The sequence below is a fragment of the Phyllobates terribilis genome, unplaced genomic scaffold (assembly GCF_046119375.1).
Source record: "Phyllobates terribilis strain yellow unplaced genomic scaffold, ASM4611937v1 Scaffold_8__6_contigs__length_399053987, whole genome shotgun sequence".
In the NCBI taxonomy this organism is placed as follows: domain Eukaryota; kingdom Metazoa; phylum Chordata; class Amphibia; order Anura; family Dendrobatidae; genus Phyllobates; species Phyllobates terribilis.
The window spans coordinates 250,550,424-250,565,548 of record NW_027362768.1 but is presented as its reverse complement, the minus strand read 5'-3'; the positions used below and the strand labels follow the sequence as shown (position 1 = coordinate 250,565,548).

Here is a 15,125-nt window from a genome sequence, read left to right as displayed (position 1 = left end):
CGGAGACCAAAAGTAACTCTGTAGTAGCTGCAGAGTTCCCAAGCATAGACTGGAGTATCTGTCCATACGACCATAATAAGCCATACACTCCATAGAGGAGGCTTTTATTAAAAAGTGGGCAGAAAAAAGCCTTTACTGACAAAAACTGAAAGGCTCGTTTTGAGTTTGCCAAAAGACATGTGAGACTCCCCAAGTGTATGAAGGAAGGTGCTGTAGTCAGATGAGTCCAAAATTGAACTTTTTGGCCACCAAAGTAAACAATATGTCTGGCGCCAAACCAACACAGCTCATCACCCCAAGAACACCATTTCCACAGTGAAACATGGTAGTGGCAGTATCATGCTTTGGGGATGTTTTTCGGCAGCAGGGACAGAGAAAATGGTCCGAGTCTAGGGGAAGTTGGATGATGCAAAATACAAGGATATTCTTGAGCAAACCTGTTTTCAGTCTGTCAGTGATTTGAGACTGGGACAGAGGTCCACCTTCCAACAAGACAGTGACCCAAAGCATACTGCTAAAGCAACACTCGAGTGGTTTAAGGGGAAACTTGTAAATGTTTTGGAGTGGCCGAGTCCAAGCCCAGACCTTAATCCAATTGAGAATCTGTGGTCAGACTTGAAGATTGATGTTCACCAGAGGAAACCATCTAACTTGAAGGAGCTGAACCAGTTTTGCCTTGAATGGGCAAAAATCCCAGTGGCAAGATGTGGAAAGCTCAGAGACTTATCCAAAGCAACTTGAGGATGTAATTGCTACAAAAGGAGGCTCTACAAAGTACTGATTTTATGTGGGTGAATAATTATGCACAATGAAGTTTTCAGTTATTTAGACCTATTTGTTGTTTGCTTCACAATAAAAAGAAAACCAAATGTTCACAGTTGTAGGCATGTTCTTTACATGAACTGATGCAAACCCTCAAAAAACATAGTGAAATTCCAGGTTGTGAGGTAGCAAAACATGAAAAATGCCAAGGGGGGATGGGGATGAGTACTTTTGCAAGCCACAGTGTGTATATAGAGATATAGATGTATTAAACATGCTTTTTGCTCAGTAATAGAATATTGCGTCATGGCCCTACAGGCCATGGAGGTTTAGTGAATTACTTATAGTTTTCTTTCAAACAATTGTACCTGCTGATTCCAGGTCTTTCTGTAGCTCTCCACCGGCGGTCCTTTGCTGTTGGACAACTCTTCTGAGTATTCTTGTCACTCCTCTATCTGAAATCTTATGGGGAACACCTGTTTGGGTCCGGTTCATAGTGAAATTATGTTCTTTCCTCTTTCAGATTATGGCCCCAACAGTGCTCACTGGCACCTTCAGTAGTTTAGAAATTCTTCTGTAACCAATGCCATTAGTATGGTTTGCAACAATAAGGTTGGGAAGGTCTTGAGACAGCTCACTGGTTTTACCCATCATTAAATGTTTCTTGTGTGGCACCTTGGTAATGAGACACCCTTTTATAGGTCATCAGTTGAAGCAGCTGATATTATATTTCACTGATATTATTTTTCAGTAATTAGACAGCAGAATTGATTTCCAATTACTGATAGATTTCAGCTGGTGTCATGACTTTCCATGGCTTAATTTATGGACATCTATGTCTTGATTTCTGTGCCTGTGTGGATTGGATGGGTTTTTACTGAAATCTAGTGAGAATTTCATGTCAATAGCACCTTTAGAAATATATTTATTTAGAAAATTGGTGACATGTTCAATATTTATTTCACCTGCTGAGTGTGTGTGTGTTTGTGTTTACGGAATATAAGACACACTTTTTAGCAAGAAAAACTCTTGCTATAAGTTGTGTGCGTGTTACAGTCCGAAGGCTTCTTCCTGTGATGGAGGAGAATTCTGAGACAGCTTCTTTCCCGATCACTAATAGAGCTGCTCTCCTCCTGCCCCACTCTGATCTATGTGATCGGTGCATAGCAGGAGAGGAAGCGTAGCGGGACCTGAACGGCTGCTGCATGAGCTGAGCAGCTGAAGGACCTTCCACCTGATTAACACGAGGACCTTTTCAGGTCATGTGACTGATCACAAGACCTGAAAGGTCCTTCAGCTGCTCAGCTTGTGCAGCCTCCGTTCAGGTCCTGCAAGATGTGGTAATGTATAGTGTGTGTGTGTTTGTTTGTAAATGTGCATGTAGCAGAGCTGTGTGTCATAAAATGTGCATGTAATGACAGGGTGTGTGTATCTCTATATGTGCATATTTAGCAGACCCGTATGCGTCTGCAAATGTACATGTAGCGGAACTGTGTGTCTATATGTTCATGTAGTGTACATGTAGCAAAGCTGTGTGTGTCTGTAAATGTAAATGTAGCTGAGTTGTGTGTGTCTATATGTGTACATGTAGCTGAGCTGTGTGTCAATGCATATGTAGCAGAATTGTGTGTATAATACACACCCTGCGAATAAACACTAACAGTAGACCTATTACATCCCTGTTCTACCCGTAGTGCATTAAAATTAGTGATATTGAGCCCTCTACTTTACAGGGAAGTGTTAATGAATGGGAAAATTATTTTCCTATTTTCTGCTGAATATTGTTTTGGCGGTACGGTCAGTCTCCAGTCTGTGGCTATTAATTGAAAATTGTCCAGTACAATATAAGTATCATATGCTGTCCTCATGCATATTTGGGTTCTCTAAAATCTAGTTTTTAAATGTACAGTGAAGGAAATAATTATTTGATCCTTTGCTGTTTTTGTAAGTTTGCCCACTGACAAAAACATGAACAGTGTATAATTTTAAGGGTAGGTTAACTTTAACATTGAGAGATAGAATATCCCACAAAAAAAATCAAGGAAATCACATTGTATAAATTTATTTGCATTTTGTAGTGAGAAATAAGTATTTGATTCCTCTGGCAAACAACACTTAATACTTGGTGGCAAAACCCTTGTTGGCAGCACAGCAGTCAGACATTTTTTGTAGTTGATGATGAGGGTTGTGCACATGTCAAGAGGAATTTTAGTCCACTCTTCTTTGCAGATCATCTCAAAATCATTCCGATTTTGAGGCTGTCGCTTGGTAAGTCGGAGCTTCAACTCCCTCCATAAGTTTTCTATGGGATTAAGGTCTGGAGACTGGCTAGGCCACTCGATGACCTTAATGTGCTTCTTTTTGAGTCACTCCTTTGTTGCCTGGGCTGTATGTTTTGGGTCATTGTCTTGCTGGAAGACCCAGCCACGACCCATTTTTAATGTCCTGGCCGAGGGAAGGAGGTTGTCACTCAGGATTTTACAGTACATGGCTCCATCCATTCTCCCATTGATGCGGTGAAGTAGTCCTGTGCCCTTAGCAGAGAAATACCCCCAAAACATAATGTTTCCACCTCCATGCTTGACAGTGGGGACGGTGTTCTTTGGGTCATAGGCAGCATTTCTGGTTTTGTAGCCCATTCTATCTTTGTGCAGGTCTATGATCTTGTCCCTGACATCCTTAGAAAGCTCTTTGGTCTTGCCCATGTTGTAGAGGTTAGAGTCTGACCGATTAATTGAGTCTGTGGACAGGAGTCTTTTATACAGATGACTATGTAAGACAGCTGTCTTTAATGCAGGTAACGAGTTGATTAGGAGCATCTAACTGGTCTGTAGGAGCCAGAACTCATAATGGTTTGTAGGGGATCAAATACTTATTTCTCACTGCAAAACGCAAATAAATGTATCTAATTTATACTATGTGATTTTCTTGATATTTTGGGGGGATATTCTATCTCTCAATGTTAAAGTTAACCTACCCTTAAAATTATAGACTTATCATGTCTTTGTCAGTGGGCAAACTTACAAAGACAGCAAGGGATCAAATAATTATTTCCTTGATATGTTAAGTGAATTTTAGTTAGACTGGAACTGATCTGTCTGCGCTTGAAAATGGTTATTGGTGGATTTTAAGTAGTTGTCTTGTTTTTCTAGGTTTTGTTGGAAGGCTATTTGATGATAGCCATGGACAGCAATTCATCTGCTGATGATTCAGGATGGTTTTGCTATCATGCAACATCAAACTCCATTTTTCCTGCAGGATTCTGTGAAAAGAATAAGATTGAACTCACACTTCCAAAGGGTATTTATTTTATTTAAGTTTTAAAGCATTATATACTTAGACTGCCTCCTGCTTGTGACGAGTTTTTCTCTGTCGAGCAGAAGGCAGGGGTGTCAGATTGAAGCTGTATTGCTTAAAATACATTGGATATTCTGCACACACATCGAATATAGACAAGCTGTGGGAGTCTGGGAAGTTCTATAATTCTGCAGCTACTCATTATATGAGCACACCTCTTATATCACTGCTCCCTCATATGAGTCAGAAATGAAATCTGTAGCTGTATTGGAGGACAGGCAGAAGAACAAGGCGGCTGTATTTGGATAGGGATAAAGGTGCCTGTGACCTGCCAGGAGAGATCTGAGGTGAATATATGCTTTCCTGTAGTTCAGACTATGGGATTAGTCAGACACTGACAACCTGTGTATAAAGGTGATCATATGAAAATATTATGTTTAAAATGTATAGTAAGAACTTGGCTGGACTGAATCTAATTCCACAGCTAAACTATTGCTAGTTCATTAGCATTGTTTAGCAAAAACAATATCTGGAGTGCTACTTTAAGATGGTGTGTACAGCGTAAATACAATTAAATGTCATAAATATACATTTAAAATGGAGGTAATGCATCATATAAAATATATAAAAAAAAGCTTTATATAACAAAAAGCCTATACTGTTTGTGTGTATATATTGCGTCCCATTTGTGTTCACTAGGATATACTGTAGAAGAGTTTTCCTGGGAAAGTTATCTGAAGAAAACAAATTCCAAGACCGCTCCAGCACTGTTATTTAACACTGTAAGTTACTCGTTCCATTTGTGGATCCCTAAAGTACATATAGGAACATTGACCAGAAGTTTTTTATTGTGTTCAATAAATGTGAAATTCCAAAACTGCAGAGGTTGACCCTGAAGAGACCAAAATAGTCGCATCGATGCAAGACAAGCATACTTAAAATATTTAGTTGATGCTTTCCTGTATATGTTTCTTCTAATTTTTAATGCAGGACTTCCCCAACCATGGCTTTACACCAGGGATGAAGCTAGAAGCTGTAGATTTGATGGAACCCCGGTTGATTTGCGTGGCCACTGTGGTGCGAGTAGTGCAAAGACTCCTCCGTATTCACTTTGATGGCTGGGATGATGATTATGACCAGTGGACGGACTGTGAGTCTCCTGACATCTATCCAGTTGGCTGGTGTGAGTTAACTGGATACCAGCTTCAGCCACCTGTTGCAGAAGGTACTCTTTAGTTATTCTTTACAAGCTTTGTCTTACAAAAGCGGTGCCCACTAAGGGACCTTATTCCCTCATTGTCGTTTTAAAACGATGATCGGGAAGCGCGTGTAGTACCCCCCAGAGTCCAAAAATCTCCAGGGTCTCAGCTACCAAGGGTAGCTGAGACCCTGGAGAACATGATCGGGGACGGTCTTTCTGGTCCCCGATCACGTGATCGCTGTATTTCAATAAATAACAGCTATCATGTAAAAAAAAAGTGTGATCCGGTGTTAAAATAATTTCTCTCTTCTGACATGATATAACATGCAGAGGAGAGAGAAATTGTGTCCCCAAGTCCTCCAGGGTACCTCCGCCATCCCTTGGACCTCCACCCATTCCTCGGCCCTCCTCCTTCTCTTCATGAAGAAGAATGGCATGTGCAGTGCGCCCGCCCGGCACCCGGCTACAACAGCGATTTTCCTATTGGTTCTTGACTTTTGATCACTGACACAGACCCTATCACAGTGATCAAAAGCCCAATAATTAGTAAATCATCCCCCTCCCCCGTGTCATCCCCTTAGTCTGACAGTTGTAGGTGCAGGCCGAGCCCCTTCACTAGCAAGCTCATTTGCACAAGAATTTGCCCGATGGATTCCAAGATAACAGAGACATGAACTTATAATATAAAGTTATGGAAGTCATCAGCATTACAGGTACTTTACTGTGATGACTTTACTTTGGGGTCTAAAAACCTGCTGACTGGTTCCCTTGCAAAAATGAATTACATTGTCAATACATATAACACAGTAATACCAAATTTTTATTGTTCTTTTATTAACTCTTTCACGACCTTTGGCATATAGGTACATCAAAGATCATGTCCCTGCCTTTGATGTGGGCTCAGACGCTGAGCCCGCATCTTTGCCTGCACATGACAGCTGATCTGATCTGTGCCTCTAACAACCTTTGGGGATCAGATATCCACCTGTGGCTGTTAACCAGTTAAATGCCTCTATCTGTCTCTGACAGTGGACCCGCATCACAAGTCCCGCCCATCGACACCGATGGGTTTTCATGAAGCCGCGGGTCTGCTGATGACCCCCGTGCTTGGCATAATGATACTCCTGTGAACGCCAGGTCATAGCCGGCGTCCATAGGAAATCTATATTTTTGCTATACATAGTAGTGCTGAAGCTGTGCTATGTGTAGTACAGGCAATCGGATAATTGCAGCTTCAAGTCTCCAAGAGGACTACTGAAGCAAGTAAAAAAAAAAAAAAAGTTTAAAAAAATATCACCCCTCTTTTGCCCCATTGAAAATAAAACAAAAAAATAACAAATACATACTGTGTATGGTATCGCTGCATTCAGAAATGCCCGAGCTATCAAAATATAAAGTAAATTAATCAGATCGGTAAACGGCGTAATGAGAAAAAAATATCAAAACACCAGAATTACATTTTTTTGGCTGTCTCAACATTGTAATAACAAGCAATCAAAACATTGTATCTACAGCAAAATAGTATCAATAAAAATGTCAGCTCAGCGCTAAAAATAAGCCATCCCCAGATCACATAAGCAAATTTTTTTTTCTTACAAATTTTTGATATTTTTTTCACCACTTAAATAAAAAAGAACATATAAATGTTTAGTATCTGCATACTCTTAGGCTATGTGCCCACGATGCAGAATTGAAGCAGAAAATTTCCGCAGCGTTTCTGCATGTTCTTGGCAGTAAAAACGCTTGCGGATTTTACACGCTTTTTTGACGCGTTTTTTGACGCTTTTTTATATGCGGATTTGACTTATGTTTTTCAAGTGCATTGGGACTTCAAATCCGCATGCAGAAACGCACAAATAATGGACATGCTGCGGATTTTTTTGCAAGGAAAATCCACTCCGGAAAATTCCGCAGCATGGGCACAGAACATGCAGATTTTCATTTGGGATCATGGGGCACGGATTACCAAGCGGTTTGCAAGCGTTTACGCTGCGGAAATTCCGCATCAAAAACGCTTGAAAAACGCATAGTGGGCACACAGCCTTACTGACCTGGGGAATCATATTGCCAAGTCAGTTAAGGCATTTAGTGAACATGGTAAATAAAAAAACAATTGTGGAATTGCACTTTTTTTTTTTATTTCACCACACTTGAATTTTTTTTCCCATTTTGCAGCACGCTATATGGTAAAATCAATGGTTTCATTCAAAAGTACAACTCGTCCCGCAAAAAATAAGCCCTCATATGGCCATATTGACGGAAAAATAAAAAAGTTATGGCTCTCGGAAGAAGGGGAGCAAAGAACAAAAGCGCAAAACGGAAAATTGCAAGGTTGTGAAGGGGTTAAAATAAGAAAAACGGTAGAAGGATGAAGAAGAAGACGACACAGTTGTTCGTTTTACAAAGACATGGAGATCCGTTCTTATGTCAGATTTATCACAACTTGTATTTGTGAGATCCCCTCTACCAGATCCCCAGGCTAGATTCTATATATACAGCTTTAAACAAATGCAATTTATGCTTTTATCTGAGCGTTTATCTTGCCATTTATGCAGAACAGCCAGAGGAGAATCAAAGACCTAAAGAAATCAAGAAAAAAAAGAAGATATTTGGAAAGAGGCGTAAGTTTTCTTTTATACTTCTTTGGTACCAGGGCGGGTTTTAACATGTTCGAGGTATCGTGTATCTGTAATGTGGATGTTAGTGGCGGCTGCATTCTGCATCTGATACCCAAATCCAATACTGCGGTTGAGGCGATCTCTGATTGCAGTGGGACAGCCCCCTAGATGCCACAGTCATACAGAGGGGAATGGAGAAAGCTGCCCTCCCGTGATGGTGGAGTGCCAGTGTCAGCCATCTTTTGTGCATGTGATAAAACTGGGCAGTACAGAAGTTTTTGGCATCGCTGTGATCGTAAAAGTAAAAAAATGTTAAATTATCTCATCATTTATTGTGCACGATGAACACAGAGAAAGTAAGAAATGCCAGAATCGCCGCTTTTGGTAACCTACACTCTCAAAATAAAGGCATAAAAAGCAATTAAGTCCTAAAAACAATTATTTCAAAATGGGTCACTAGAGGGGGTTTCTGCTATTCTGACACCTCAGGGGCTTTGCAAATGACACCCTCAAACAATTCTAGGAAGATCTGCGCTCCAAAAGTCAGACAGCACTGGCCAAACAGTACTATAGAGCTTCAAATAGGGTATTATGTCCAAGAGAAGTTGTTTAACACATTATGGGATTTTTTTACTTATTTCTGTTTGTGAAAATGTAACCTTTTACCTTAGTGGTAAAAATGTAATTATTTTTTTTCACCACCCAATGGTATAAACATGCTCATGTATAAACATGCACACGCATGTATAAACCCAGAGATTAATTCACTAGGGGGTGTATTTTGTAAAATGGGGTCACTTATGAGGGGTTCTGCTGTTCTGGCACCTCAAGAACTTTGCCAATGTGACATGGCACCCGCAAACCAGTCCAGCAAAATGTGCACTACAATATGGCGCTCCTTCCCTTCTGAGCTTTCCACTGTGCCTGAATAGTAGTTTTCGACCACATATGGGGTATCAGCGTACTCCGGAAAAGATGCATAACACATTTTTTGGTCTGTTTTCTCCTATTAGGCCTTTTGAATATTAATAACTTGGGGCTAAAACATTTTAGTGAAAAAATTTAATTTTTCATTTTTAAAGTTCAATGCTACAAAATTTTGTGATTCACCTCTGGGTTTAAAATGCTCACTGCACCCCTACATGAATTCCTCGAGTGTTGCCTTTATACTTGTAAAAATAAGAAATTTTGAGCTAAAAGACACATTTGTGTGGAAAAAAAATAATTTTCATGGCCCAGTATTAAAGAAAAAAATCTGTGAATTATAAATGGGTTCAAGATGCTCATCACACCCTTAAAAGAATTTTGTGAGGGCTGTTATTTAATAAATGATGTTATTTTTGGGAGGTTTCTGCAATTTTCGCTCCAAAGACCCTCTGAAAATGCAAAAGTGTGTCTACAATTTATTCCATCCAAATTTACATTCCAAAAGTCAAATAGTGCTCCTTCCCCTCCAAAACACTGCCATGTGCCCAAACAGTAATTTACGATGACATGGGGTATCTGCGTACTCAGGAGAAATAGCACAACAAATAGTGGGGTCCGTTATTTTCCTTTAACCCTTGTGAAAATGAAAAATTTGGGGCTAAAACAACTTTTAATAATTTTTTTTTCATTTTTTTACTAAATCTGTGTATATATAGTAACATAGTTTTTAAGGTTGAAGGAAGACTAAGTCCATCTAGTTCAACCCGTAGCCTAACATGTTGTTCCAGAGGAAGGCAAAAAACCCATGTGGCAAACACTAAGCTCCACATTGGGGAAAAAAATACCTTCCTGACTCCATACGACAATCAGACTAGTTCCCTGGATCAACGCCCTATCAAGGAATCTAGTATATATAACCTGTAATATTATACTTTTCAAGAAAGGCATCCAGGCCCTTCTTAAATTTTAGTAGTGAATCACTCATTACATCATGCGGCAGAGAGTTCCATAGTCTCACTGCTCTTACAGTAAAGAATCAGTGTCTGTGATTATGATTAAACCTTCTTTCCTCCAGACGTAGAAGATGCCCCCTTGTCCCCGTCTGAGGCTTCAGAGTAAAAAGATCAGTAGAAAGGTCTTTGTACTGTCCCCTCATATACTTGTACATGGTAATAAGATCACCCCTAAGCCTTGGTTTTTCCAAACTAAATAACCCCAAGTGTAATAACCTGTCTTGGTATTGCAGACCCCCCAGTCCTCTAATAACCTTGGTCGCTCTTCTCTGCACCCGCTCTAGTTCAGCTATGTCTTTCTTATACACCGGAGACAAGAACTGTACACAGTATTCTAAGTGTGGTCGCACTAGTGACTTGTATAGAGGTAAAATTATGTTCTCCTCATGAGCATCTATGCCTCTTTTAACGCATCCCATTATTTTATTTGCCTTTGCAGCAGCTGCCTGACACTGCCCACCAAACGTGAGCTTGTCGTCCACCAATACACCCAGGTCTTTTTCAGTGACAGTGTTGCCCAGTGTTTTACAATTAAGCATATAATTATCCATTTTATTTCCTCTGCCCAAGTGCATTACCTTACATTTATCCCGATTAAAGCTCATTTGCCATTTATCAGCCCAAGCTTCTAGTTTACATAGATCCTCCTGTAATATAAAATTGTCCTCCTCTGTATTGATTACCCTGCAGAGTTTAGTGTCATCTGCAAATATTGAAATACTACTCTGTATGCCCCCTACAAGGTCATTAATAAATATGTTAAAAAGAAGGGGGCCCAATACTGACCCCTGTGGTACCCTACTGTTAACTGAGACCCAGTCTGAGTGTGTTCCATTAATAAACACCATCTGTTTCCTATCACTGAGCCAGTTCTTAACCCACATACATATATTTTCCCCTATCCCCATTGTTCTCATTTTATGTATCAACCTTTTGTGTGGAACCGTATCAAAATCTTTTGAAAAGTCCATATACACAGCATCTACTGCATTTCCTTGATCCAGTCCGAAACTTACCTCCTCATGAAAGCTGATCAGATTAGTTTGACAGGAACAGTCCCTCGTAAACCCATGTTGATATTGGGTCATGAGGTTATTCTTCTTCAGATACTGTAGTATAGCATCTCTTAGGAAACCCTCCAGGATTTTACCCACAGTAGAGGTTAAGATTACTGGGCTATAATTTCCAAGTTCGGTTTTTGTCCCCTTTTTGAATATTGGCACCACATTTGCTATACGCCAGTCCTGTGGTACAGACCCTGTTATTATGGACTCTTTAAAGATTAAAAATAATGGTCTATCTATGACGTTACTTAATTCCTGCAGTACTCGCGAGTGTACCCATCCGGGCCCGGGGATTTGTCAACTTTAGTGATTTTTAGACGCCGCAGTACTTCCTGCTGGGTTAAGCAAGTGACATTTAATGGAGAATTTTTGTCATCACTAATCATGTTTTCTGTCATGTGATTTCTACGGTTGAAAAAAAAATCAGTTCGCAGATTGGCTTTTTCCTCATCCACCATTTCACCCAGAATATTTTTAAGGGGCCAACACTATTATTTTTTAGTTGTTTACTATTTATGTAGTTAATACATACACTATATGCATGTAGTGTAGTGTGTATTTGTTAATTTACTCACCTACCACTGTCTTCTCCGGGATCCAGTGGTGTTCTTGTCCTCTTCTCATTGAGATCACTGCTCTTCAGACTAGCCGGCTCACTCTTGTCAGCCAGATGTTGCAGTTAGGCTATGTGCCCACGATCCAGAAATGTTCCGGATTTTTCCTGAGTGTTTCTGCATCTCCCCTGGCAGAAAAAACGCATGCGGATTGTACATGCGGATTGTACATGCGTTTTTCCTGCCAGGGACATGCGGATGTGAAGCGTTCTTCACATGCATTTCCATATGTGGGTTGACAAGCGCTTTCCAAGAGATTTTAGCATCACTTGGAAAGTGCTTGACAACTTGGTCACACTATATAAATCCATGCAACCGGCATGGATTTATATACTATGACCGAAAGAATGTTTAAAAATAAAAAAATAAATATATACTTACCTTCCGATGGCCCCCGGTGTCTTGCTTCCCTCCGTTCTCCCTTGTCGGCAGATCACGGTACACTGAAGGACCTGCCGACGTCAGCATCGCGTGACCCGTCACATGACTATGACGTCAGCGCAGGTCCTCCAGTCCAACGCGAGCTGCCGGCAAGCGGAGACGAGCACACCGGAGGCCATCAGAAGGTAATTATAACATTCATTTTTTATTTTATTCTTTTTTTCACAGTTTCTATGGTACCCGGGTCCAGAGGAGAGTCTCCTCTTCTCTAGACCTGGGTACCAAACCCACATTGGAACGCATGGAATGCGCATCTACATATACAGTGATGCGGAATCCATGCGTTCCAATGCAAGTCAATGGCTGCGAAAACGCAGCACTTCCGCAAAATAATTGGTAGTGCTGCGTTTTTTTCCGCAATGATAATCCGCAGCGGAAATTTCCGCAGCATGTGCACAGCACATGGAGATTATCATTGGGGAGCATGGCAGGCCTTCTACCATGCGTTTTTTAAGCGTTTCTGTAGCGTTTTTGCCGCTGCGGAAACGCTTAAAAAACGCATCGTGGGCACACAGCCTTACATTATAAACCTACGGTGCCTCGTTTTGACTCTCCATAGACTTATTAAAAGAGCCACATCCGGGTCATGCAGAGCACTGCATGACCTGGAGACTCTGAAGAGCAGTGACGTAACTGAGAAGAAGAGCAGAACGGAGCTGGATACCGGAGACAACGGTACTAGGTGAGTATACTAACATACACACACACACTATACTACATACACATATACACAGATTTAGCAAAAAAATGAAGGGTTAACCAGCTTTCTGAATGTGGTTTTGAATACCTTTTATATGTAGTTTTTAAAATGGTATCTTGCTTGAAGGATTTCTGACATATAGGTCTTTAAAAGTCATTTCAATAGTGAAGTGGTCCCTAAAAATAGTTTTTGTAAAGTTCATTGAAAAAATTGGTAATAAACTTTTTTTTTTTCCTTTAAAGAGGGCTTCAGATATGTTGTTACATATTAACTGATAACTGATAACATTGTTCGCAAGACCAAGCTGTTTTCTTTTAAGCTCTTAATACCCTACAAAATTCCTAAACCTCCATCCCCCTCCCGTGCACCTCAAGAATAAGAATGAGAATGATTCCAAAGGGAAGTTCTGGTCTTATTGGCTCTTGTCCACTCCACTGTACTTTCATAAATGATGAAGTGTATTTGAACATGACAGGTGATACATGCTGCCCACGGATTGGGGACATGTATCAGGCACTGGGTGTGTGGACTCAGCTAGCCATGTTTGACACTGAAACGTTGCTGTGTTTCTGGGGAAACATACTTAAAAACCGCTGGGAACCAGTCCGCGCTGTAGACTAAATGGACAGGCTGGTCCCTGGCAGCTTCCCCCTGCCCGCTGATCCTTGAGTGACAGTACTTTGCCTACGTTCGTGTTTACTCTATTTTGTTGCATCTGATGGCACCTTGCTTAGTGCATCGGAGCTTTGTTATGGTCACTTGCAATCTAGAATAGATATAGAATATACAGTGGCTTGTGAAAGTATTCTCAATTTGATTAAGGTCTGGGCTTTAACTAGGCCACTCCAAAACATTTACACGTTTCCCCTTAAACCACTCGAGTGTTGCTTTAACAGTATGCTTTGGGTCATTGTCTTGTTGGAATGTGAGACTCAGTCCCGGTCTCAAATCGCTGACAGACTGAAACAGGCTTTGCTGAAGAATATCCTTGTATTTCGTGCCATCTATCTTCCCCTCGACTCGGACCAGTTTTCTTGTCCTTGCTGCCGAAAAACATCCCCACAGCATGATGCTGCGACCACCATGTTTCACTGTGGGCATGGTGTTTTTGGGTGATGAGCTGTGTTGGTTTGGCGCCAGATATAGCATTTACATTGGTGGCCAAAAAGTTAAAGTTTGGTCTCATCTGACCACAGCATCTTCCTTCATACATTTGGGGAGTCTCCCTCATTTTTTTTTTTAAACTCAAAAAGAGCCTTACAATTTTTTTTGTTCAAGTAAAGGCTTTTTACTGCCCACTCTTCCATAAAGGCTACCACGATGGAGTGTACAGCTTATTGTAGTCGCATGGACAGATACTCTAGTTTCTCCTTGGGAACTCTGCAGCTCCTTCAGGGTTACCTTTGGTCTCTGTGCTGCCTCTCTGATTAATGCCCTCCTTGCCTGGCCTGAGAGTTTTGGTGGGCGCCCTTTCTTGGCTGGTTTGTTGTGGTACCATGTGCTTTCCATTTGATGATAATGGATTGGATGGTGCTGCGAGGGATCATCAGAGATTAGAATATTTTTTTTATAACGGACAGACCATGTGACACTTGCACACTGGTGGACTTCCATTCAATAAACATGTAACTTATGAAGGGAATTGCTTGCACCGGAAATTTTTAGGGACTTCATAGCAAAAGGGGTGAATAGATATGCACATGCCAATTTTTAGTTATTTAATCCCATAAATGTAATTTATGCCTATAATTTTCTCACTTCACCAACTTAGACTATTTAGTGCTGATGCATCACACAAAAATCGGATTACAAAAATATTTAAACACAGACTGTAATGTAACAAAACCACTGCAAACCACTGTATATTATGGTTATTTACTAGGTGGTTCTGGTCCGTCCTATTGTATGACTGGTTGTGAGTATCATGTTTGTTTTTTAAATCCCTTTGAAAGTGCTTTTCTATTTTATTTTTAGTCTATACTGCATATAGATCTATTTTGTATTAATGGTGTGGAGTAAAAAATGAAAACTGTCAGGCATGGGATCCTTCATTAGGCCTTTGGCTGCTATGTCAACCCATTGGCACCCTGCGAACCTGTCATGGGTGTTGTGGGGAGGTCGCATTGTAGTGACCGGGCTCCAATACTCATCTAAACACTTAGATACTTAAATCCCTATAAAAAAAAAAAAAAAAAAAAAGCAGGGCCCGATTCATCAGTGTGTTTTTGGCAGGTTTCTGGCATAAAGCACTTTAAAAAGTTGCAAAAAATATGCAGAACTCTAGGTTCCTCAACATTATTGCAACTTTTGGCATTTTTACATCTGTCCCAGCAAGCGCCACCGATTGTAGATGTGATGAGGTCCACCTGGCAAATGAATCAAGATTTTATCTGTGCAAATAGTTCTAGAAATGTACTCCACTGATCTTACCCCAGCGGTGCCTTCATTACGACTGGCCTGCACAATGTCATTCTTAATGAGTCTGGCC

General features: G+C 40.6%; 1 protein-coding gene across 11 annotated transcripts in view; it reads left to right on the top strand.

The window, feature by feature from the left end:
- Positions 1-15,125, top strand: part of L3MBTL2 (L3MBTL histone methyl-lysine binding protein 2) — a 100,133-nt gene that overhangs the window by 73,384 nt on the left and 11,624 nt on the right. For all 11 annotated transcript variants that reach the window (XR_012247753.1, XR_012247754.1, XM_073644147.1 and 8 more), the window contains 4 exons: positions 3,915-4,062; positions 4,759-4,841; positions 5,050-5,284; positions 7,816-7,881. Coding sequence is in view for 9 of the 11 variants with exons in the window: in XM_073644147.1 (XP_073500248.1) it covers positions 3,915-4,062; positions 4,759-4,841; positions 5,050-5,284; positions 7,816-7,881 (532 nt within the window). In the remaining 2 variants the exon portion in view is untranslated. The remainder of the gene's footprint in view (positions 1-3,914; positions 4,063-4,758; positions 4,842-5,049; positions 5,285-7,815; positions 7,882-15,125) is intronic.